The 22,513-nt window shown below is 48.2% G+C and overlaps 1 protein-coding gene across 2 annotated transcripts in view; it reads left to right on the top strand.

The window, feature by feature from the left end:
* Positions 1-22,513, top strand: part of SLC35B4 (solute carrier family 35 member B4) — a 24,146-nt gene extending 1,633 nt beyond the window's left edge. Inside the window, exons 2-10 of one of the 2 annotated variants that reach the window (XM_002712001.6) lie at positions 4,406-4,519; positions 8,386-8,488; positions 9,564-9,613; positions 12,414-12,495; positions 12,709-12,772; positions 14,192-14,301; positions 15,566-15,641; positions 17,799-17,874; positions 18,635-22,513. In XM_002712001.6, coding sequence (XP_002712047.1) covers positions 4,406-4,519; positions 8,386-8,488; positions 9,564-9,613; positions 12,414-12,495; positions 12,709-12,772; positions 14,192-14,301; positions 15,566-15,641; positions 17,799-17,874; positions 18,635-18,881 — 922 coding nt within the window. In that variant the 3' untranslated portion in view covers positions 18,882-22,513. The remainder of the gene's footprint in view (positions 1-4,405; positions 4,520-8,385; positions 8,489-9,563; positions 9,614-12,413; positions 12,496-12,708; positions 12,773-14,191; positions 14,302-15,565; positions 15,642-17,798; positions 17,875-18,634) is intronic. The other variant, XM_017342685.4, reaches the window with a different exon arrangement.

The following is a 22,513-nucleotide window of genomic DNA, read 5'->3' as shown; positions in this document are numbered from 1 at the left end:
GTGTAATTTCTGTGTTGAATACACCATTGCATTAAATCTTGCCAAAGGCTTTCTGACAGTAGGCTATGCTGCCAGCCGACGTGCCCCGTTTCTGATTTGTGAGCTCTTGGATGAATTAGGTGAACGCAGCTGAGTGAGGTGTGCTGGGTCTGTGAGCCCTGTAGTTGTGAAGGATTAAATGAGATGCACGGGTAAAGCCTAAAGCACACCAAGGGTAGTTGGCCTGTCTTACGATGTTGCTTCACTATAGGCAGATCTCGTTTTATGAGCTGAGCCTGCAAAGTCTGGATAAACATGACTTTACGAAATGTTTCCTGTCATGATGGGCGCTTCAGTTTACAGGATTTGGAAATTGTTTTAATAGGTCATCATCCCCTGTGTACCTTTTTTTTTTTGTAAATCTGCGTTTTTGCATACAATAATGGGTTGCCATAAAACACTGAGGTTAATTTATTAATATTATCAGTGATAACGCCAGCAGCCATTCCCAAAGTTGCATGGGCAGGTCACAGCCTCTGTTCCAGATCAGTCCCATGAGAACTGGCTAGGCCAGATGGCCCTTAAGGCTCTTTCTAGAGACGGCCGTGGAATTTTGCCTTTAACCTGGGACATCGCTGTTGAAAAACCCGTCAGTTTTCACAGCAGAAGCTGTGTTTTTTAATTCAGCTTCCTAAAAACCAGTAGGTGCCTTAATCAGTGGCACGTAGTGCACTAAATATAAAAGCTAAAGTGACTGGGTTGTAGGAAGATTAGTGTGTTTTCTCCCATTTCTCTAACTTGAAAAAGAAATTTAGGTTTTTCTTTCTGAATTGTTATGTGGAGCCATTGGAAATGTGTGAAACACAGTGCAGCCTACTGAGCGGATTCGTAGGCCTGGATGAGTGTGTGATCCTCTCCTTCAGGGAGCTCACGCTACCCCATGTGTAACACGTTAGCTGATGACGTGGCGTGTCCGTCTCACGTCAGGGAAACCGTCTGGGACATTTTCTTTTTCCCGTTTGATTTTGCAGTCAAGTGTGTGATGGTGAATTAGGTAAAGTTTTCTCTCTCTAGAAAAAGAAAAGCCATAAACTATCTGCCCAACTTATTCTCTTCAAAGTCTGTGTTTGAGGATTAAGAAAGCAAAATTCTTACCAAGGACAATTCAAAGTGGAACTATTTGCAGTCATTGATTAACTTCCGAGGAGTAAAGTTCAAAGCAAACTTTATTTAAAGAAATGGAGGGTGACAGCGCAAGCTTTTACTCTGAAGTTCTCAAATGGATCTTTTAAATTAAAATAAATAAAGCTATACAATGGTATGTGTTCTTAAAATGCTTAAAGGCTGATTAAAGTTAAAAAAAAAAAAAAAAGCTGAGAGTCTAAAATCCTGTAGAAGAGATGGGAGAGGAGAGTTGTTAACAGGTCCTTGGGGAAGCAAATAAGAGGGTGGCTCCCAGTGGACATGGGATTTCTTTCGGGGATGCTCTAAGATTCTGTAGTGGTGATATTTGCACAACTAAAAACCCATACTAAAAGCCACTGTATTGTAAAAGTAATGGTAAGAGCAAGCGCAGACATCATTTTTTTATCATGAGGCCCTGGGAGACTGACCTCACTGAGTGCTAAAGACACAGCCTTCGTGTCTTTAGCAATGATAGAGGTGTAATAAAACCTACCGCCATAAAAAAAGATAAAACAGAAAAAAACTTTTTAGAAGTCCTATAGAGAATACATCAATTGTTTTTTGGAAATAAATGATTGCTTTTTATCTTGTGTGCAAATGTTAATCATCCGCATCACCTTTGCTTAAAGTCAGGCATCCCACATCCATTCACTGGAAGCCAGAGTGTGCGGCATACAAACGAATGGGGCGCATCTGGCCCCTGACCATCCCATGAGGGTGTGAGGGTGCTGGGCTCTTACTGGCTTCATGTCTCAAGCTTGCTCCCTCATCCTGTTGTGATCTCTCCAAGGGCAGGGATGTGATCTTGTTCATGTTAGAAGCTCCCTCCAAACTGACACCTAACTTTGTTCATAAAACATTCTCAGTCATTGTTCTTTCATTGAATTGGCCTAAACTTTTGGTAGAGAGAAAATGGAAGGCAAAACAAGGGAACTTTTGGGTCTCTAGGGCTAAGTCTTATGCTTTGCGTTTCATGTGTATTTTCTCATGGAATCCTCACTACAACAGTCATATACCGCTTTTATATATGAGGGGGAAAATGGCCAATCTGAGTGAATGTCTTTTGCAAGTGTGATTATACTGAGATTGAAGACCTTTCAATATGGCAAAATCCTAAATACTGGTCATCATGTGGTACTACAGTTTGCTTTTTTCACTCTGTGGCAGGCACTGTATTAAATACTTTCTAGGGACTGATTTACCCTACAATGTACCATTAAGATAACTACTAATACTGATCCCATTTTAAAGAAAAAAAAGAGATGAGTTGATTGACTTCTGCTGCATGATAAGTGACCTTGTATGTCACCGGGAGTACTTGTGACCACGGGGAGGCACGTTGATTCTCAGCCCTGAGGCAGCACAAGGGTTGCCTGCGCATCATCCACGTACACTCCCAGCCACTTCCCCAGACCAAGGCTGGTAGTTCTCAACTTGGCTGCACATTGCAGTCAAGCGGGGAACTCTTCAAAGTGCAGATTCCAGGGCCCCAGCTCAGCTGAGCAAATGAGTCTTTTTTCAAAGAGCCTTCTGGCCAGAGTTGACAAAGCACTGTGCGAGGAACCGTCCAGAACGCGAGTCCCTCCTCAGGTCACTCGTATTTAGGCTAGTGATTTACACCAGCTCTTTGAATGAGGTAAACACCTCCCATGATTCTTTATGGATTCCTGCAAAGGTTAGCCTTGTCCCTTGAACTTAAGGGCCAACAGAGAAATTGCATCTAGAACAGTGGTATGTAAGAAAACCTTCGCAGGCAGCAGTTCTGCCTCCGAGGGTGAACCCTAACTGCAACACTGGCAGGCGCCTGCCGTTGTCTACTTCTATGCCTGAATAGCGTATTTAGGAATTTGTTTATCTCGGCATTGCTGCTTAATAGCGATACCACCAATAGAGAATGGCGTTGATTTTGATATATAGCGTTGTGCTAATGTGTAATAATATAGCTAAATCTCTCTCTTCACTAGCTTCAGGTAAATAAATGTCTTGAAAATACAAACAATGAAGGTCGGAAGAGAGATATTATAGGTAATCTGGGAGGGTCAGGTGAACAAGGATAACTGCTTTCTCTATATGCCTCTTGGAGTGACTGAGCCGAGTGGGGTAAAGTGCAAGCTTAAGAGACGCTCACACACCTTGGGGGCCTCGTGTTTACCAGGCGCCCCAAGAGGGATGTCAGCAGGACATCTTCTACTCTGTAAACTTGCTCCTAACACTCACTGGAAGATTTCTCCAACTGTTACCTAGATGACGAGAGAGAATCCGTTCAGGTCAATGAGTGTAAAAGTTCCTAATGTGTATGAGACACCGCAGGAATGGCTGTGGAGACGAATGCTTCTCCATCTTTTTCCATGGTTGCCTCCCTGATCCCTTTGTAGCCATGTTTTTTTTAGTTTGTTTACTTGAAAGGTAGAGAGAGATATCCCCATCCACTTGTTCCCTCCCCAAATGCCTACAACAGCCACGGCTGGACCAGGCCAGAGCCAGGATCCAGGAACTCCATGTGGGTCTCCCACATAAGTGGTAGGAACCCAGCTACTTGAGCTATCAGCTGCTTCCTCCCAAGGTGCACTTTAGCAGGAAACCGGATTGCAAGCGGAGGCAGGAGTTGATCTCAAGCACTCAGATACGGGATGTTGGCATCCCAAGCAGCAGCGTAATCCACTGTGCCACAATGCCCAGCCCTAGACATTTTTTTACACCCCTCCATGGATATAGTGCACACTGGTTTATGCAGAGAAATGTGTATCTGTTTTATACTTGTACATGAGATCAAGATTTTCCACCCACCTCAAGAACCAGTTTTTGCCCCTTTGAGGGCACCTGTCTAAAGCAGTGTCCATGTCGTCAACACACATTTCTTTGTTCGACAGCATTCTAGTTGATCCCTATTCAGGAGGGATATAAAAACACTCTTGAAGACCTTAGCATGTTTGTCCTCGGGCTATGCTAACTAGAACCCTGACCGAGGGCTTTTTGTTAGGTGAGATTCCCAGTAAGAATATGTGACGGTTTCCTTCCATTTGCTAGTAGTTGAGGAGGCAGGAGTATGTCAGAGTGACCTGCCACACCTAGCGAAGAGTGATGGAGGACAGCCGTGCCGAATCCACGAGATCCGTGGGCTAGGAACACCGAAGTAGAGATCCCTACTCCTCTTTGGCTGGAACCACGGATGTCACCCATGTGAGTGCCCTTCAGGTCAGCTTTTGTGCCTAATGTCTTCTTTTTGTTCCTCCCTATACAGGAAGCATCCAGGATGTGGGAACATTGTGACGTTTGCACAGTTTTTATTTATTGCTGTGGAAGGCTTCCTCTTTGAAGCTGATTTGGGAAGGAAGCCACCAGCTATCCCACTACGGTATGACACACTGAAGTCTCACTAAACATTGGGTTTCAACTCTGTTTTCATAGTATACATTTTCCATGAAGTTTTTGAAGACCCCTGTATGTGTAGGTTTCATTTGTTTTTTCCCATCAAACACGAATGTATCTTTTAATTCCATTTCCCACTGACAGTTTGAAGTACTCTCAGAGAGAGAGCGGATAGGATCAGACATAAGACCTGGTGTGACCACAACTTTTTAATAGTCTTGGATGCTTTCCTGTGTTGATAATATTATCAAGTATGCTAAGAGTGATGAATGAGTGTTACATAGCATTGTGAGTATACTGAGTGCCACTGCATTGTTCACTATTTTTGAATTTCACCTCAAAAGAAAATGAAAGGCCAAATCAAAATTGTTGACATCGAGGCCAGCATTGTGGCGTAGTAGGTTAAGCCTCCGTCTGTGACGGCGGCATCCCATGTAGGCGCTAGTTCAAGACCTGGCTGCTCCACTTCTGATCTAGCTCCCTTCTAATGTGTTTGGGGAAGCAGCAGAGGATGGCCCAAGTGGTTGGACACCTGCACCCACGTGGGAGACCCGGGTGCATAGCTTCAGCCTGGCCCAGCCCTGGCTGTGGTGGCCATTTTGGAAATGAACCAGCAGATGGAAGACCTCTGTCTGTCCCTCTCTGTAACTCTGCCTTTTAAATAAATTTTTAAAAATATATTTTTAAAAAATTGTCGACTTCCACCTATGAGTCCAAATTTGCTGTACAGATATTTATACTTCATGGGGCCAAATAGAGAACAGGGGGTTCTTCTCATAAACAATGTATTGAGGCCGGCACCGCGGCTCACTAGGCTAATCCTCCACCTAGCGGCGCCGGCACACCGGGTTCTAGTCCCTGTCGGGGTGCCAGATTCTGTCCTGGTTGCCCCTCTTCCAGGCCAGCTCTCTGCTGTGGCCTGGGAGTGCAGTGGAGGATGGGCCAAGTACTTGGGCCCTGCACCCCATGGGACACCAGGAGAAGCACCTGGCTCCTGCCTTCGGATTAGCATGGTGCGCCAGCCGCAGCACGCCAGCCACGGCGGCCACTGGAGGGTGAACCAACGGAAAAGGAAGACCTTTCTCTCTGTCTCTCTCTCTCACTGTCCACTCTGCCTGTTAAATAAATAAATAAATAAATAAACAAACAGTGTATTGATATTGAAATTCAGCATTTTTGTTGGGAGAGACTGGAGATAAAAGTACTTGGGCCAGCAGTTGCTGCCTCCCAGGTGCATTCGCAGGAAGCTGGGTTGGAAGTGGAGGAGCCAGCCTCGATCTCAGGCACTGGGATATGTGATGCAGTTGTCCGGGGGCAGGGAGGCAGGTAAACCCACTGTGCCATGGTGCCCGCCCAGAGAATGAGACTCTGGAGTGAACAGATCAAGTACTAACATGAAGCTTCATCCCTGCTGGGGTCTTTGTGCAGCATTCCTAAATAGCCTGCTTTGGAAAGTCAGCCTCGACCTTGTTATTAATGCTATACTTTAAAAAAAAAAATTATTTGAAAGGCATAATTACAGAGAGGCAGAGAGAGAGAGGTTTTCCATCGGCTGGTTCACTCCCCAAATGGCTGCAACGGCTGGAGCTGGGCCAATCCGAAGCCGGCAGCCTGGAGCAGCTTCCAGGTCTCCCACGTGGGTGCAGGGGCCCAAGGACTTGGGCCATCTTCCACTGCTTTCCCAGGCCACAGCAGAGAGCTGGATTGGAAGTCTATTTCCCAGGGTGATGCCAAGCATTCTAAATACTTTCTTGTTTGGTTTTCATTGGTTATAGTAGTTGCCTAAAACCTGCTGTTCTGTAGATCAGCGATTATGTCCCAGTGGAAGCCCCGCATCTCTGAGTCCTCTGGGCCTTTCCTGCCTCCCTGCTCTGTCACCGCCCATGCCCCCAGTCACTTGCACAGGGCAGGGGCACGTTCACTGTCACCGTAACTTTTATGGCTGTACCTAGCTGGCTGCCCCCTCTTTCATCCCTCCACGTCTGTTTCCACCTTATAGCGCGTCACCCTCCTCCTGGGAGTTACCATGTTGTTGGCCATGAAGACCAAACCAGGCAGCTTGTTCTTCGAGGCTACCCATGATCCTGCCCTACCAGCCATACTGTCCTGTCTGGGATGGCTATTGTTATTGTCCATGTGTGAAACCTTAATCAAAATCTCGTGCATATCATTCGTCCCCATAAGCAGTGTCCAGGCAGTGCGCTGTAGGCAGCAATGTGGAATAGTTGAGTTAATTCTCCTGAAAGACCTTGATCTCCCAATGCCTCTCCTCAAGACAACAGAGAACACTTGGCAGGAAGCCTCGTCAGCCCCCAGTAGCAAGTTACCTGTGAGTGGTGAGGAAGCCGTCGGGGCGGTTTTGCACGCCCACGACTTTGCCTGTGTGCAACGCTGTGTTCTGCGCTCCTCGTCAGGCTCTTCTGACTTGGCACTCTGCTGGTTCAGCCTTGTCAGGCTCCTCTGACTTGGCACTCTGCTACTTCAGCCTTGCTGGACTGCTGTCGTGATGGGTCTGCATTGCTGGGGTTCTCAGTGTTGCTGTAGCTGGCAGATGTGCAAAAGTGTAAAACGATTGGGATTACTGCTCAAGCAACAACATTCCCTGATGGACATGGAACCACGTACATACCCTGGCCCTGCATTCTTGGGCCATTTATTTATTTATGTATTTTTGACAGGCAGAGTTAGAGAGACAGAGAGAAAGGTCTTCCTTCCGTTGGTTCACCCCCCAAATGGTTGCTGTGGTGGGCGCGCTGCACCGATCTGATGGCAGGAGCCAGGTGCTTCTCCTGGTCTCCCATGGGGTGCAGGGCCCAAGCACTTGGGCCATCCTCCACTGCACTCCCTGGCCACAGCAGAGGGCTGGCCTGGAAGAGGGGCAACCGGGACAGAACTGGTGCCCTGACCGGGACTAGAACCCGGGGTGCCGGCGCTGCAGGCGGAGGATTAGCCTAGTGAGCTGTGGCGCCAGCCAGGCCATTTATTTTTAATACTATTTTTTCTCACATTGAATATATTAGATTAAATCTTGAAATTGCTGATATTCAGCCCTTTTTGATCTACCAAAAAAAAAAGAAAATGATGATTTTGAATGGTTTAACCTAGTATGTTTTAAAAGGCATCTTAAGTATTTTCAAGATCAAATGGAGACATACAAATATGAAATTACTTATTTATCTTTTCATAATTGTCCATTTGTATTGGCCCCTGTATCTTTCCAGGTTATTACAGTTACTGGATGTTTTACATGTTTCTTTTAATTATTTTTAAGACCCCTAAATTCTCAAAAAACAGGGTCCTCAATTATTTAATATAAGGTTGTAGGTCCTGTGTGTCCTCATTAATTTGGAAGCCACTGGTTCAAAATATGGGAAAATTTTAACATTTGCTACACTGAAAGTAAGCTCTGACATGGCAAATCTTTTCTTTAGAAATAGTAAAAATAAATAGCATAAACCTGCGCAAAGAGGAAATATTTGAATTTGCCATTTTCAAGTTCTTTGGTGGGATTTGAAAATGATATACAAAGAATTAATATAAAAATAAAATCATCTGTGCACTTAGGCAAAAATAACCACCGATACCTATTAGGTAACATAATGTTAAAGCCTGGTTTTGAGTTGCTGCATATACTTGAAAATTATTAAAGTTCAATTTCCTTTTAAAAATTCTACAATTCACACTTTTACCATGTTTCTACATACTCGGTATTTGGCTTTATGCAATAATAATGATACAGTCCTTTAATGCAGCAGGAATAAGGTTAATATGTTTTAAATCAGCTGTTGCCTTCCCTGCTGGATTTTCTTGGAGTCGTGGCTTCTGTGTGATGTGCCGCTGTCTGCATTTCAGATACTACACCATCATGGTGACCATGTTCTTCACCGTCAGCGTGGTCAACAACTATGCCCTCAACCTCAACATTGCCATGCCCCTGCATATGGTGTTTAGATCTGTAAGTGCTGCGTGCTCCTCCATTCAGTGGAAAGTCTGAACATGTGGCAGAAGTAGAAGTCTAGGGAAGCAGGATGGGCGGCCACGTGCGGAGCAGGCACGACTTTCCTCTGAGAAGGCAGGAGGCAGAGAAGGGAGAACCTGAAAGGGGATGATTTCCTTGGATTCGTCTCAGATTCCATGGGCGACTGATGAAGAGACGATGAAAATGTCCCCGAGACAGTTTACCTTCAGTTTCTTTCCTCTGGTTGATTTTATATTCATGCTTGCTGTGAATGTGATTTAACATGTTTCTTGCCACTTCTCGTTTCGGTCTTCCATAAAATGACATTTACGTCTTGTGCACGAAGCAGATACTTGAGTTAATAAAAGGACATTCTTGATGAAGATAGGGTTTCTCCCAGAGCAGTGAGGCTTTCCTCTTTGGCTGCGGTGTGGTGGAAGATGTGTGTGCAACGTGGATCTAAACGAGAACAGAATGTTCCCTGAAAAGCAACCACCCCTGCAGGGGGATGAACTTGGGATTATAGAAGAAGGCAGAATGGGCGATCGTTGGAGCCATAACATTTCCTGTAGTCTGAGGTTTTTGTGAGACTGGATGTGCTATTTCCGAAGGGACCTTCCAGAACTGATTATAATTCTGGTGACCTTCAAAGCACTGAACTCCTAGTAGACTTGTAGTAAACATGTGTTGGTTGATTGACACCTTTCCAGGGAAGAAAGACAGCCCTGCATGACTTCTTGTATTGAAACTGGGGCTGTGGAGACACTTATTAGAAGTTCTTACAAACAAGACAGCCGAGAACCTAGACAAAAAGAAGTGTGCGATGGTTTATTCCTTCTAGTTGTAGTGTCGGCTGTAAGCAGTTATTGAGGGTGACCATCTGCTCACTGTCCTTCTTAAGTTGTTTATTATTTCACGTGATCGATTTGTAGGGGCTGTGCTTTTTGCCGTGATAAGAACGACTGAACCTTATGAGCTGTTCCTGCCAGGCGCCTTCATGCTGTTGCCTTTGTCCATGTTCGTATCCCTCGGGAACTTTCTTTCCCTAATGCACGGTTGTCTCCCTTCACAGGGCTCTCTGATTGCCAACATGATTCTAGGAATTATCATTCTGAAGAAAAGGTAAACACCGCCTTGAATTCTGCATGTGAGGATGATGTTCTAAGCCACATCCATAAACTAGTCACCTGGAGTCCTTTTCCCACGGTGCTGGTGAGGTTGCTCTTGGCAATCTACCTTTTTCCTTAGTTCTTTCTCTAACAATGATCCCCAGTGGTGGACTTTTCCCAGGCAGTTGACCAGGTAAGAAGGCCTGTCTGTAGTTGTGGCACGGCGCCCTCTCTGTGTAAGCTGGTTAGCTCTTGTTGTTACTGAATGCATCTTTAATATCATACTAACCTACAAAGCCGGTTGACGTAGAACTTCTATACGGTATGGTTGCCTCTAGCCATATGTGACTGATTTAAATTTAAATAAAATTAAACATTTAGTCCTCAGTCTCACTGGCCACGAATGACTGGTGACAAAAGTTCCCAGCGTCCTAGAAGTTCTGTGGGACAGTGCTGGCCTAGGAGGTGCTTATCAGAACAGCATAGTGAATTGAAGAATCATCAGAGATATTAAAAAGACTGTTCCTAACAGTGGTCTCCCAAAAGGTACTTCTTGTAGGTTCTCTGCATTTAAGCACGCATATGTAATGGTCACGTTTGAAGGAACTGTTGAGCTGCTTGTTAGCGTAGGCTCCGCCTTGGGACACACCTGGGATCCCTCCCAACCTTTGATTTTGGGTCATAACAGGAATACAAAAGAACATGTTATAAAAGGAATCGTATTCTGCTGATACTGCCTCAAAGTGGCAGGGGCAGGGTGGGTGTGCGGCCCAGCAGTTAAGATGCCCACTCCAATGCGTGTGTCCCACACTGGAGTGCCTGGGTTCCATTCCCACCTCTAGCTCCTGACTCCAGTGTCCTGTCACTGTAGACCTTGGAGGGCAGCAGAGGATGGCTCAAGTCCTTGGGGTTTTGCCACCCATGTGGACCTGGCTTGAGTTTTCCGTTTCCAGCTTTGGCCCAGCCCTGACTAGTGAGAGCATTTGAGGAGTGAACCAGCAGATAGGAGATCTGTCTGTCTGTCTGTCTCTCCCCTTCCTCCCCACCACCAAATAAATAAATGTTCTTTTTTTAATTTTGGAAGCCTTTCTTAAAATCTTGGTTTCCTTTAATAACTTTTTTGAGTCTGTCATCTTAAATCTATCCATTTAACCTCTTTAGATTTTTCTGTGCATATCACACATAGAGCTACAATATTTCCCTAAGTTACCTAAAAGAGTGAACTAATGACTTATGTTAGCCAGAGTTCATAGTATGCTGCTCACTGCAGGATTCAGAGAGCAAATTTGTATTCACCTCCCCAGCTCCTTCACTGTTTGGTCTGAACTGCAAACCTCCTCATCTTGCTCTTTCCACACTGAAGTCTCGTTGTTTCTGGGTCTGCCCCTGGTGGTTTCTGCTGCCCCACCCAGCCTTCTCCTCCTGCATGGTCCTCTGAGCCCTCACACAGCTATTGTCTCTTTTTCAGCTTCTTAGATACTCCTGTTGGCCTTTTAGGAGTTCCTGTAACCAGAACAGTACAATGGCGTGGGTAACAAGCTCACACGTGGGACTGGTGGTGTGGTCCGGTGGGTTAAGCCGCCACCTGCAGTGCTGACATCCCACATGAGCGCCAGTTCAAGTCCCAGCTGCTCCACTGAACAGTCTAGCTCCCTGCTAATGCACCTGGGAAAGCAGCAGGAGATGGCTCAAGTCCTGGGGCCCCTGCACCTGCGTGGGAGACCTGGATGGAGTTCTGTGCTCCTGGCTTTAGCCTGGCCCAACCCCAGCTAGTGTGGTCATCATTTGGGGAATGAACCAGTGGATGGAACATGAAGCTCTATCTTTCTCTCTCTGTGTCGCTCTACCTTTCAAATAAATAAATAAATCTTAGAGAGAAAGAGAAATCTCAGATGGTTCTTCTTATGAGTTTAATTTATTTTAATTTTTGCCAGGAGCCTTTTGCTTGATCAGCAGGAATCCGAGAGGGATACTAATGGTGTTATTTTAGTTAATGTGACACGCCACTGTGACTATTGCTCATAGCTCTAGAAACTGCATTTCTTCCAACTAGGCCAGCATTTAGAAATAACATTTAAGTCATTCAGAGATTAGGACCAAAATATCCTTCCCAGAGAATGGATAATGGGATCATTTTCTGATAATCTCTTGAGTGGCTTAGATGTTTCTTGACTCAGGTATGGGCCCCCCAGAGATAGGAGAAGTGACAAATGATCTCAGTCTAGATGGGGTCAACCTTTCATTTGGCCTCTTTAAAAAAAATTATTCATTTATTTGAAAGGCAGGATTACAGAGAAAGAGAGAGAGGGAGAGAGACAGATCTTCTATCCGCTGGTTCTCTCCCCAGACAGCCAGAAGCTGTGCTGATCCGAAACCAGGAGCTTCTTCCTGGTCTCTCACATGGTTGCAGGAGCCCGTGCACTTGGGCCATCTGCTGCTGCTTTCCCAGACACATTAGCAGGGAACTGGATCAGAAGTGGAGCAGCTGGGAATTAAATCAGCGCCCTGTGGGGGATGCCTGTACTGCAGGCGGCAGCTCTACCCAGTATGCCGCAGCGCTGGCCCCTCTTGAGGGAAGAGTGCAGTGTGGGGTCTGGTCTCTATCTGTTTTTGTTTTCTGAGAAGCCATCTGTTGGTCAGTAAACTGTTGGAAACGAGCAAACAACACTAAGGTGAGATGTCTGGAAAGCAGTCAGCACCCGGCTTCCTTCGTGTGTGTACATACCGACGTGGACCATCCGACTATAAATAGCACTGGAAATTCGCATTTGCATCTGTGTTTTCCTAAAGTGTTTTTATTCTTATTTTTGCAGGTACAGTATTTTCAAATACACCTCCATTGCCCTGGTGTCCGTGGGGATTTTTATTTGCACATTCATGTCAGCAAAGCAGGTGGTAAGAATCAGCTCAAAAATCATTTATGTTTACTACTTGCCGTGGGGGCCAGCTACCAGGCACTTATTAATAAAATAAATTATGTAATAGAAGGATTCAAATCTCTGAAAGAGAAGAGGAGAGGGAAATGAATAGCATAAATATTTCCCTCCTATTTTGGCATCTTCCTTGTAGTTCTGGTCTCTGTACCTAGTCTATTTTCTTATTCCCTAGACTTCCCACCAGTCCAGCGTGAGTGAGAATGATGGATTCCAGGCATTTGCATGGTGGTTACTAGGCAAGTACAGTAATTACGGTAAAGCTAATTGCCTCTGCCGCTGTGTTTGCCGAGTCTTCTCCTAAGGGACATGTTTCTTGGCAAAAGCTGCTGCTAAACAAATGACCCACGGAAGAGGGGGCACATGGGATCACACACCCCTGTAGCTTGGCGTCTAAGGAATGGAAAACGAATGTCAAGGCAGTGTGTCCCGCAGCACGGACCCACGTTCTCCTTGGTTGCCACCGGCATGGAGAGGGAACTGTGTGTCTGCACGCTCATCGCATTCTTAGAAAGCGGTGCTTGGAGTGTTGCCCGTTTCTTCATGATGTGTCTGCTAGGTAGAAGGCGCATGAGAGCGACTGACTCGATTTCCGAGGGACCCATTTCAAAATCTTGGATTTCTTAGGTTAGCTGTTCCATATGGCAGTGTTCCCAACTGGACTGAATCTCCTGGGGACTTCTGAAAAGACAAGTATCTCTGTGGAATTAGACAACTCCCGTAGAGATGTGCTGACCCGCTGCATCATCCAGATAGGAACCTTTCTCCAGGGGCTTTTGGAGGTAGTGGTAACAGACAGAGACTGACCAACGAAAGAGAAACAGCAGTGAAAGAACTGTGTCCTCCTTGTTTCTTGGCACAGGAAGGTCTTTATGGGCTATTTGGAAAATGATTTGCGTGATGAGAAAAATTTGCAAAGGCTGTGAACTACAGTTCATGGGGAAAAATTTTGTTCAGTAATTTTAGGTTCAGCCTCACTAGTACATTAACAAAAGAAATGCAAATTGAAGGCAAAATACAAAACCTTTTCGTTGTTGGTCTGTCACATTGGCAAGATGATAATGATGGTCATAGTGCAGCCAAGGGCGCAGTAAGAGGGCTATTCCGTATGAACTGTTTAGGGTATCAGCTGACACAGCTTTTCCAGAAAAGTACCGGGGGGTGAGTTTTTTAAATGTCCGCAGCCTTTCTACTCTGTAATTGCATCTGTGAAAGCTTATCCTAAGGAAATAATCAACATCCTATTTAAAGATTTGTGTACAGGATACATTGATGTTAATGATAAAATAACTGGAAATGATTCTCTTACTGTAAGACACTGACGTATGGTACGGCCACTTGATAGAGTGATAAGCAATCATTAACCCACACTTTTGAAAAAACCTTAATGACTTCAAGGAACAAATGGTGAGAAAAATGAGTTATAAAATTGTGTATATAATCTGATCCTGTCCCAATGCAAAAAATATGTACATATGTATATAGAGTTGTACAAAATTATAGAGGATGGATGGTAATATTGTGACTGATTTTGTTTTTAACATTTTGCACCTGTTCTATAATTAGTATACAAAATTTGTAGAACTTTAAGCAATAAGTATTCTTTAAGAAAACATCTGGAAGTGTTAGTTCTTGTAACCCAGTGTTTATTTTTTCAGGTATCGGGGCACTGACTTTTGCCCTTTTGATGTCAGCAAGGATGGGTATATTCCAGGAGACCCTCTACAAACAGTTTGGGAAACACTCCAAGGAGGCCTTGTTCTATAACGTAAGCAACTCCCCGAACATGGGAGGATGGAAACCCCCAAGCTGTAACGGGTTACTCCAAGCGACACGTGCTGTCCTTCTGAAAGTCCATTTATTGCTGGTGCACAGCTTTGGGACAGAGTGATAGTGTCCACGCGGGGCCCAGTGTTCTCCCACAGGATGGTCACAACAGCTGGTGTGAGTCGAACCTGTCCCTTAGCCAGGGGCAACCCCCAGGGACTAGGAACCCTGGCCCACAGTGTTCCTATAGCTGAAATCAGGCCAAGACCAACCTGCACACCTAGAAATGACTGAAAGCAAGTCCCAGAAGCCACATGCCACGGGTGGCGCATGCGTGCAGGCCGGCATCGGAGCGATCGTGGTGGGAGGCGGAGGCGGTGGAAAGGCAGAGGCCTGCCAGGTGGGCCGTCTGCATTTGACAGAAAGTTTGGTGTATGAATGAGGTGTGTTTGAGCCTCTTTGTTTGAAGATGTGCACCTGACACCGCCTGCCCCGCCTCTCTCCCCGCTCACCCCTCTCCTACTGAGATGCACCCGAGTCCAGTGCCCCAAGGCCAGGGCGAGGGGGTCAGCTCTGTGCTCTGTATCCCCCCGGGATTCTTCACTGCCAACTGTTTGCACTGAAGGTGCAGGCAAGCAGTGTGAGAGTTAACTGGAGCTGGAGTCTGTGGCTGAGAATTGAAAACGTTAAACATTTTACTTTGTTCACATGTTTTGTTCAGCACAATGCGTGGCACGTGGTAGAGCTCCGTGGCTGTGAGCCGTGGGCTCTTATTACTTTGGGGAGTGGGGTCAGGCCCTTTGTCTTGGCTCCCCCACTGTCTCCTCTTCCTCGTCCATCTCTTTATTCCTGTCTTCATTTCGTTGTCCCTGACCTCGGATTGTTCTCCGTCTTTCACCACTAGTTTTCTGAACTCTTAGAAATGGCTGCTGCATTCTTTATCGTTTTAGGGTATATTTTGTTGGCTTCACTTTTCTCAAAAATAATAGAATGTAGGGAATCCCTTCGAGTGGAATGATCCGTGTTTAAATTTCTCCGCCTTTTTCACCGAGGACAGGACACTGGCTCCAGTTCGTGCTCTGTCTGCAGTGGCTGTCAGATTGCACAGGGCAGGGACTGGACGTCTGGGGCGTCAGTCTCCCTCACGCCTCTTCATATCGCTTGGCAGAAGACTTTGACCACTCGGAGTCACTGTCAGCCTGTTCTGATTATTCCACGATGTTTTCGCATCTAAATGTATATGAACTGTTTTTCTTTCCCCACAGCACGCCCTTCCGCTTCCTGGCTTCATCTTCTTGGCCTCTGATATCTATGACCACGCGGTTCTGTTTAATAAGTCTGGTGAGTTGGGGATCGTTTGGTAGAACTGCCTGACGGTTTCTGAAGCAGAGTCTCCGTTTTACTCGACTTGACCAGGACATTTTCATGATCTTACCCAAATCCTCTTGAAACCGTCCCCGTTGCACTTTCCAGGAGGGCAGGGCATTAGTCAGCAGTCGCGGGAGGAGAACCTCTTACAGGTGCATCTCAGCTATTGAAATAGAGGAAGCAGGCCGGCGCCGCAGCTCAATAGGCTAATCCTCCACCTAGCGGCGCCGGCACACCGGGTTCTAGTCCCGGTCGGGGCACTGGGTTCTTTCCCAGTTGCCCCTCTTCCAGGCCAGCTCTCTGCTGTGGCCCTGGAAGGCAGTGTAGGATGGCCCAAGTGCTTGGGCCCTGCACCCCATGGGAGACCAGGAGAAGCACCTGGCTCCTGCCTTCGGATCAGCGCGGTGCACCGGCCGCAGCGCACCAGCCGTGGCGGCCATTGGAGGGTGAACCAACGGCAAAAGGAAGACCTTTCTCTCTGTTTCTCTCTCTCACTATCCACTCTTCCTGTCAAAAAAAAAAAAAAGAAATGGAGGAAGCAAGCACCTTCAGATTTTCTGTATTGCTTTGGTATTGGGGTTTGCACTGGAGTGGGGTATGCGACGTTTAGAAAATGAAAGCCCATGGTCATGGCCCAGTGCGGAGAGCGGAGCTTGGCCGAGTTGGGCTGCAGTCCAGCTCCCACTGCTGCTGCTCACCCCACCCCTCTGTGAGAGGCAGAGCTGCCCACACACGCACTCCAGCTGCCTTGGAGAGAGCAGGAGGGGAGCACAGGGATGCAGAGGAGAGAGGCAGCAGGAGGAAGCAGAATGGCTTCAGGCATCTGCAGTGTGAGCGATGGCTTTTTAAAGTGGCTGTTGGGGAAAGTCACTATAGATTGTCAGTTAACTCGAAAGAACTCAATTATCTAGTCATAGATGTGGTGTGTTAGAAGACAGATGAACACACAAGGACCAAATAAACATTTTTTAAAAAGATTTATTTTATGTATTTGAAAGGCAGAGTTAGAGAGAGGGAGAGGCAGAGACAAAAATATCCCTTCTTCTGGTTCACTCCCCACATGGCCTAAGTTGCCACGGCTGGGTCACGCTGAAGCCAGGAGCCAGGAGCTTCTTCCGGGTCTCCCACGTAGGTACAGGGGCCAAGCACTTGAGCCATCTTCTGCTTTCCTGGGTGGCATTTACAGGGAGCTGGATTGGAAGTGGAGTAGCCAGGATTGGAACCAGTACCCATATGTGATGGTGGCATCCCACAGGGCAGCTTAACCTGCTATGCCACAGTGCTGGTCACTAATTTTTTTTTTTTTTAAGATTTATTTATTTATTTTGAAGGCAGTTACAGAGAGGCAGAGGCAGAGAGAGAGAGAGAGAGAGAGAGAGAGAGAGGTCTTCCATCTGCTGGCTCCCTCCCCAGATGGCCACAATGGCTGGAGCTGGGCCTACCCAAAGCCAGGAGCCAGGAGCTTCCTCTGAGTCTCCCACATGGGTTCAGGGGCCCAAGCACTTGGGCCATCTTCTGCTGCTTTCCCAGGCCATAGCAGAGAGCTGGATCAGAAGTAGATCAGCCGGGACTCGAACCGGCGCCCATATGGGATGCCAGTGCTTCAGGCCAGGGCTTTAACCTGCTGCACCACAGCGCCAGCCCCCACTTAATTTTTAATTATCGAGGCTTTCCATTGCACATTCATCCCACAGTAACTGTATTTTGAGAATGACGGTAGGGAGTCAGCAGATATTTGTTTGCTACCTGAATGTGAGTTGTGAAGTTACAACAGCGGTTTGCCTCTGCTGTGTTGCTTCTCCCATCTGGCATTAAAAAAAGGGGTGTGTGTGTGTGTGATAAAGATTCGCAGCACGTAAGGAAGTTTGTGAGGCTCTGAATTGCTCAGAACCCTTTCTGGCAGTCAGCAGGACGGTCCTGAAGCTCTCTGTCTGTCCCCACATAGCCATGACCCTTGTGGCTGTGGTGGACAGGAACCGCGGCGAGTAACGCGATCCCTAGCCCACAGCCGTTTGTGAGCAGGAGGGGGTTACTGTCCTGTTCACGTGCAGGCTGCTGCCCTGCCTTGTTGGGAAGAACGGTGAAGCTATCCGAAAGTGACGTGACTGTGTCCTCTCTCAACCCTCGCAGAATCCTATCAGATCCCAGTCGTCGGCGTGACCATGCCCATCATGTGGTTCTACCTCCTCATGAACGTCATCACTCAGTATCCTTCGCACTCTTTTGCTGTCTTTGTGTCTCCTCCACGTGACTTTGGCGGAGGGATGTGTGTTATTTTCTCCTTACCATGAGTGTGGAGTTTGCCTTGCTTTCACGTGCTTAGAGCAGGAAAGGGCGCTGTCTTGTGGAGGGCAGAAGAGATACTAGTGATGTGCTAGTCGGTCAGACGGGGAGTGATGGGGAGAAGCTCCCCCAGGTAGATATGTAGGAGCCCACGGACTGATTACAAACTCATTTCTACTGGAGTTTTCCAGTATCCTACAATAATTTCCAGTTACCACAAGTTGCCACAAAGTTCTGAAATCTCAAACACATCAACACTTGATTTTTTTTTAAAATGGCTATTTTGAACGACCTTGTAGAAGTCGCTAAGGCTTTGAAACAGTGAAACAGATTGAGATCAGCCTCACCCTTGAAGCCACCTCACAGGGCGCTGTGAGTCCCTTTTAGGAAGAAGAGCTGTGGAAGGGTGGGGACAAGATCAGACGAAGGTGGCTGGGGTCCACCTTACTGAGAGTGGCACCTGTCGTTAGCTGGGAGGGGGGCCAAGTGCTCAGAGACTCCAGGATAAGAGGAGGTCTCTGGCCGGTGTGGGTGGGTGGGTGGGGCTCTGTGGGTGGAGTGGCAGAGCAGGAATCCTGCAGGACGTCCAGCGAGGAGGAGCCTCGGGGCCACCCTCGCAGACCCTCCGGCTTCCCGCCCTGATCTCCCAGGTCCAAGCCGCCGCCTTAACTCCTTCCCTCCAGGTACGTGTGCATCCGGGGCGTGTTCATCCTCACGACGGAATGTGCCTCGCTCACGGTCACACTCGTCGTGACTCTGCGCAAGTTTGTGAGCCTCATCTTTTCCATCTTGTACTTCCAGAACCCCTTCACCGCCTGGCACTGGCTGGGCACCTCGCTTGTCTTCATCGGGACCCTGCTGTACACAGAGGTGTGGAACAGTCTGGGGGCCGCAGAGAGTCAGCCCCAGAAAGGCCACAAGGAGAACTGAGGTCTGCCCGGGAGTGTCGCCGTGAGAGGGGTCCTGGTGACGGTCTGGCCACCGGGTCATCACGTTCCCCCCAGCACAGGACCAGAGGTCCTCAGGAGACGACGCCTCAATGTCTCCTGTCCGTACAGACAACATCCGTAGACTCTGAGTAGAAATCCGTGAATCCCAAAGTAGAAAAAAAGGCCAGTTCTGTACTTTTGGACAGCCCTTTCATTGGTTATGTCTGTTTTGTTTACAAAAAAAAAAATTCAGTGCTATACTTGTTTATGGACTTCCACGCCCCCAGAGCTACTAGTTTTATATGCACAGTCTTGGGACACAGCTACGCCTTCCGTTGCCATCCTGGTGATTCCCTGCCGTCATGATCATCGTCATTGTCATCCATGGCTTTTTTCTCCCGACGCAGCCCCGCACAGTCAGTCACGCTGCACACAGCATGGTCAGCGGGGCGAGCTGAGTGCCCGAGCAAGCGGCAGCGCCAGGCCCCCGGCCCGGCCTCCTCCCACGTGTTGGAGAACAGTGGTGTCCCTGTGAGCCGAGCAGGGGGGCTTCTTTGCCCTGCCCCCATTTGCTTTATTTCCCCTGCAGAAATCAGCTGCCTCTTGCTTTTTGTGCTCGGGGAGTCCTGCAGTGGACAGCGCTCAGAGGAGAGGAGAGTTGTGTACGGATCGCCAGGGAGAGGCCCCCAGCCTTGCTGTGCAGCTGTTTAGCCTGGGGCTGAGGTGGGGAGGGCACAGCCGGCCCTGCTTGGCCCCCACTGTGGGCCCAACCAGGTGCTCCCAGGGCGGCCACGTGGGAGGGTTAGGCTCTGGAAGACTGTCACCCAGAGCCCTGACCCGTCAGGCTACTGAAGAGGCTAGGCTGTGCGGTGGGCGGGCATGCAGGGTGTCAATCAGGTCAAATCCCAAGGACGCCGAGAGGCACTCTCTTGTTTAAGGTCCTTCATGTGGTCACTGGGTGTTGGGGGAAGGGTTTGCTGTTAGGAGAAACCTGCCTCTCTCTCTCTCTCTCTCTCTCTCTCTCTCTCTCTCTCTCTCTCTCGTTGATCATTTCAGGGGCCTGGTTTCCTCCCAGCGAGGGATCCTGGGAGCAGAATGCTGTCAGCACAGTGCAGGCATCGTGGGAAGTCAGTGTTCTCACATCTCCCCTTTCTTCTCCTACCCCAGACCTTTGTTAACCTCAGCCAAGCGCATCCTCTCCCGGAAGCACCGGAAGCAGCTAGGCCTCCTAGCGTTCACCTGCAGACAAAGGCCTTGCGTTTCCGGCCGGGTGCAGACTGTTCTGAGATCAGGATGCTTGCTGGGCGGCCTGGGGGTCGCGTGGGTGTGTATCCCACTGACTGGAGCCTTGCTCTGTGGGGCTGAGAAGCTGTGGCAGCAGGCGAGGGGCCCAGCCCTGCCGCAGGTGTGTCTCTGTTACATAAAATGTGGGTGCTGTTTCTGCACCCCGCTCCCTGGGCTGGCAGGCCTGTTTGTCCTGGACATTGAGCACTCGCCAGGGCCACTGGCGGTCTCTCCTCGAATGCCAGCATAGGTGTGAGTCCATCTCCTGGAATCAAACCTCCTCGCTTTGAGCTACGTGCGGGTCCCTCCTCAGACATGGTGTCGCGAATGCCGAGTGCTGAACCCCCTCCCGTAGGCAGCGGTCACAGAGGAGCCCGCCCCGAGCGGCTGGCTGACTGCTGTGCAGCTCCAGTCACCCTTTCCGTGTTAAAGCGGAGAATTGGGTTTTTTGCTTGAGACAGGTGAATGCACACAGACAGCATTTAACTGGGCCCGTGAGGCTTTAGGTGCTGGATTTAGAGCTTGTCAGTGGGACTCTGCACTTTGTAACAGAGGGAGCATGTGTGGACAGGAGAGACAGTCCAGCTGCTGGGAGACAGGTGCCTGCGCGGCCCTGGCACTGGCTAGATAGAAGGGAGTATGCCTGGCACCAGTTACTATATTTCTCTTAACCATTTATCACACACACACATGCCCACATTCCCTTTGGCTAACTGATTTTTAAAGGCAAGTTGAAATTGTTTTCGGCCTTTCTTCAAAGGGCAAATAAGTCATTTGCGAGAGGACCATTCTCACCTGCAGGAGGAGAAATGTCTACGAGTGGCTCCTCCTCTTTGCCTGGGTCAGGACCGTGTGCTTTGTGCTGCAGAGACAGAGCAGAGGGTTTGCTTACAAAAGAATGTGGTGGTTGAGACGCCCAACACTCCTCTCCAGAGCAAAGATCAAATGGCAAAGGACAGGCCCTGGCCAGGAAGTGCAAGGCGCGTGCCACTCTGTGTGCGCTCAACAGCTTGGCTAAGCGACCGGGGAGGTGGCAGGAGAAGACGGTGGATGTCTGAATCCACGTGTCCTTACTGAAATTCTGTTGGCACGTTATAAGTGATTTTTCATTTTTTTTTAACCAATAATTCTTTCTTGGAGGCTTATTTTTCATCCAGCCAGAACACCCACTAGGCACTGGCTGAGCTGATACCAAGTTCTGTAGATGTGGACACATTTCAGAGCTGTTTCCCTCTAACCGCCCAGCTAGTCAGAGGAAATGCTGCAGCATTTGGAATCGGTCAGTGCTGTAAGCTGAGTTGGTGGGTGCCAACCCTTACCAGACCTCTTGTGTTTCCCGGATACTTATAAAGGACCAACTTAGGTCATGGCCTGAGCGCCTCTCCTCTCTGATGCCCTTACTTCCTTCCTTCTCCCCCTCCTCCTCACCCCTACTGACCTTCCATTGGCTTCCCTGCACCTGCGTTTGTTCCTGAGCAGGACCTGTAATTAACCTTGGACCTGTGTCTGCCTCTGTTCTTTGGGGCGCCTGGGTGTTTTTGTAGATTTTTATAGGGTATTTATATCTGTGCACCATGTATTTTGTTACAAATTCTTATAAACGTTGCTGTTAGAAGCTGTTAGAAGCATGCAACTCCGCGGGTAAGAGTAGGGGGCCGTGTGTGAGTGGGTGCGTGTGAGCAGGAAGAAATGCTGCCTGTTCCGGTGCAGCTCCAAGTCGGGGCTGCGTGTGTGTGCCGCCATTTCCCTCTGTATTTGGAAAAGAGTTTGTTTATTTTGCTGTTTTTACCCTACCTCTGGCTGGCTTCATTCCGTGGTGCCAGATACTTACGGAGAGAGTGGAGACAGGAAGGAAAAAAACATCAGGTCAGAAAGAATTCTAAACCTGCGAGTCCGCCCTGTGCCCGCTGGCGACAATGACCGCAGCAGGCACACAAATACACCTGGAGAAGAACCATGTTGCAGAGAGCTGACGCCAAGACCCTACGTCTGCTGTGTTTTGTTTCTCTTTGACTCGAAATAGAATTCTGAGTAATTTTGACCTTAGCAGATAGCTAAAGCATGTTGGTCTTTGTCCTGAAGAGAACTGTGATGGAATCCTGGGTGTGACTTCTGAAAGTGAGTGCAAACACCGTGTGCAAATAAAGGTCCCGCGGGGAGCCCTGGCGGGCGAGCAGTGTCTGCGCGGTGGAGACGCCCTTCTCTGTGCTCTGTCTCCTGCAGCCTGCTCACAACACACATTCCAGGGGCTGCAAGGGACAGCGCTCCCAGCCTGCTCGTTTCTGGGTTGGCAGCCCTTGGCACAGTGTCTGATTTATCTTCTATGAATAAACAAATGCTTGACCAAGA

Source organism: Oryctolagus cuniculus, chromosome 3, assembly GCF_051225735.1.
Source record: "Oryctolagus cuniculus isolate XC-2025 breed Fujian yellow rabbit chromosome 3, ASM5122573v1, whole genome shotgun sequence".
In the NCBI taxonomy this organism is placed as follows: Eukaryota; Metazoa; Chordata; class Mammalia; order Lagomorpha; family Leporidae; genus Oryctolagus; species Oryctolagus cuniculus.
The sequence above is the reverse complement of the archived record's forward strand: the minus strand, read 5'-3'. Positions and strand labels throughout refer to the sequence as shown.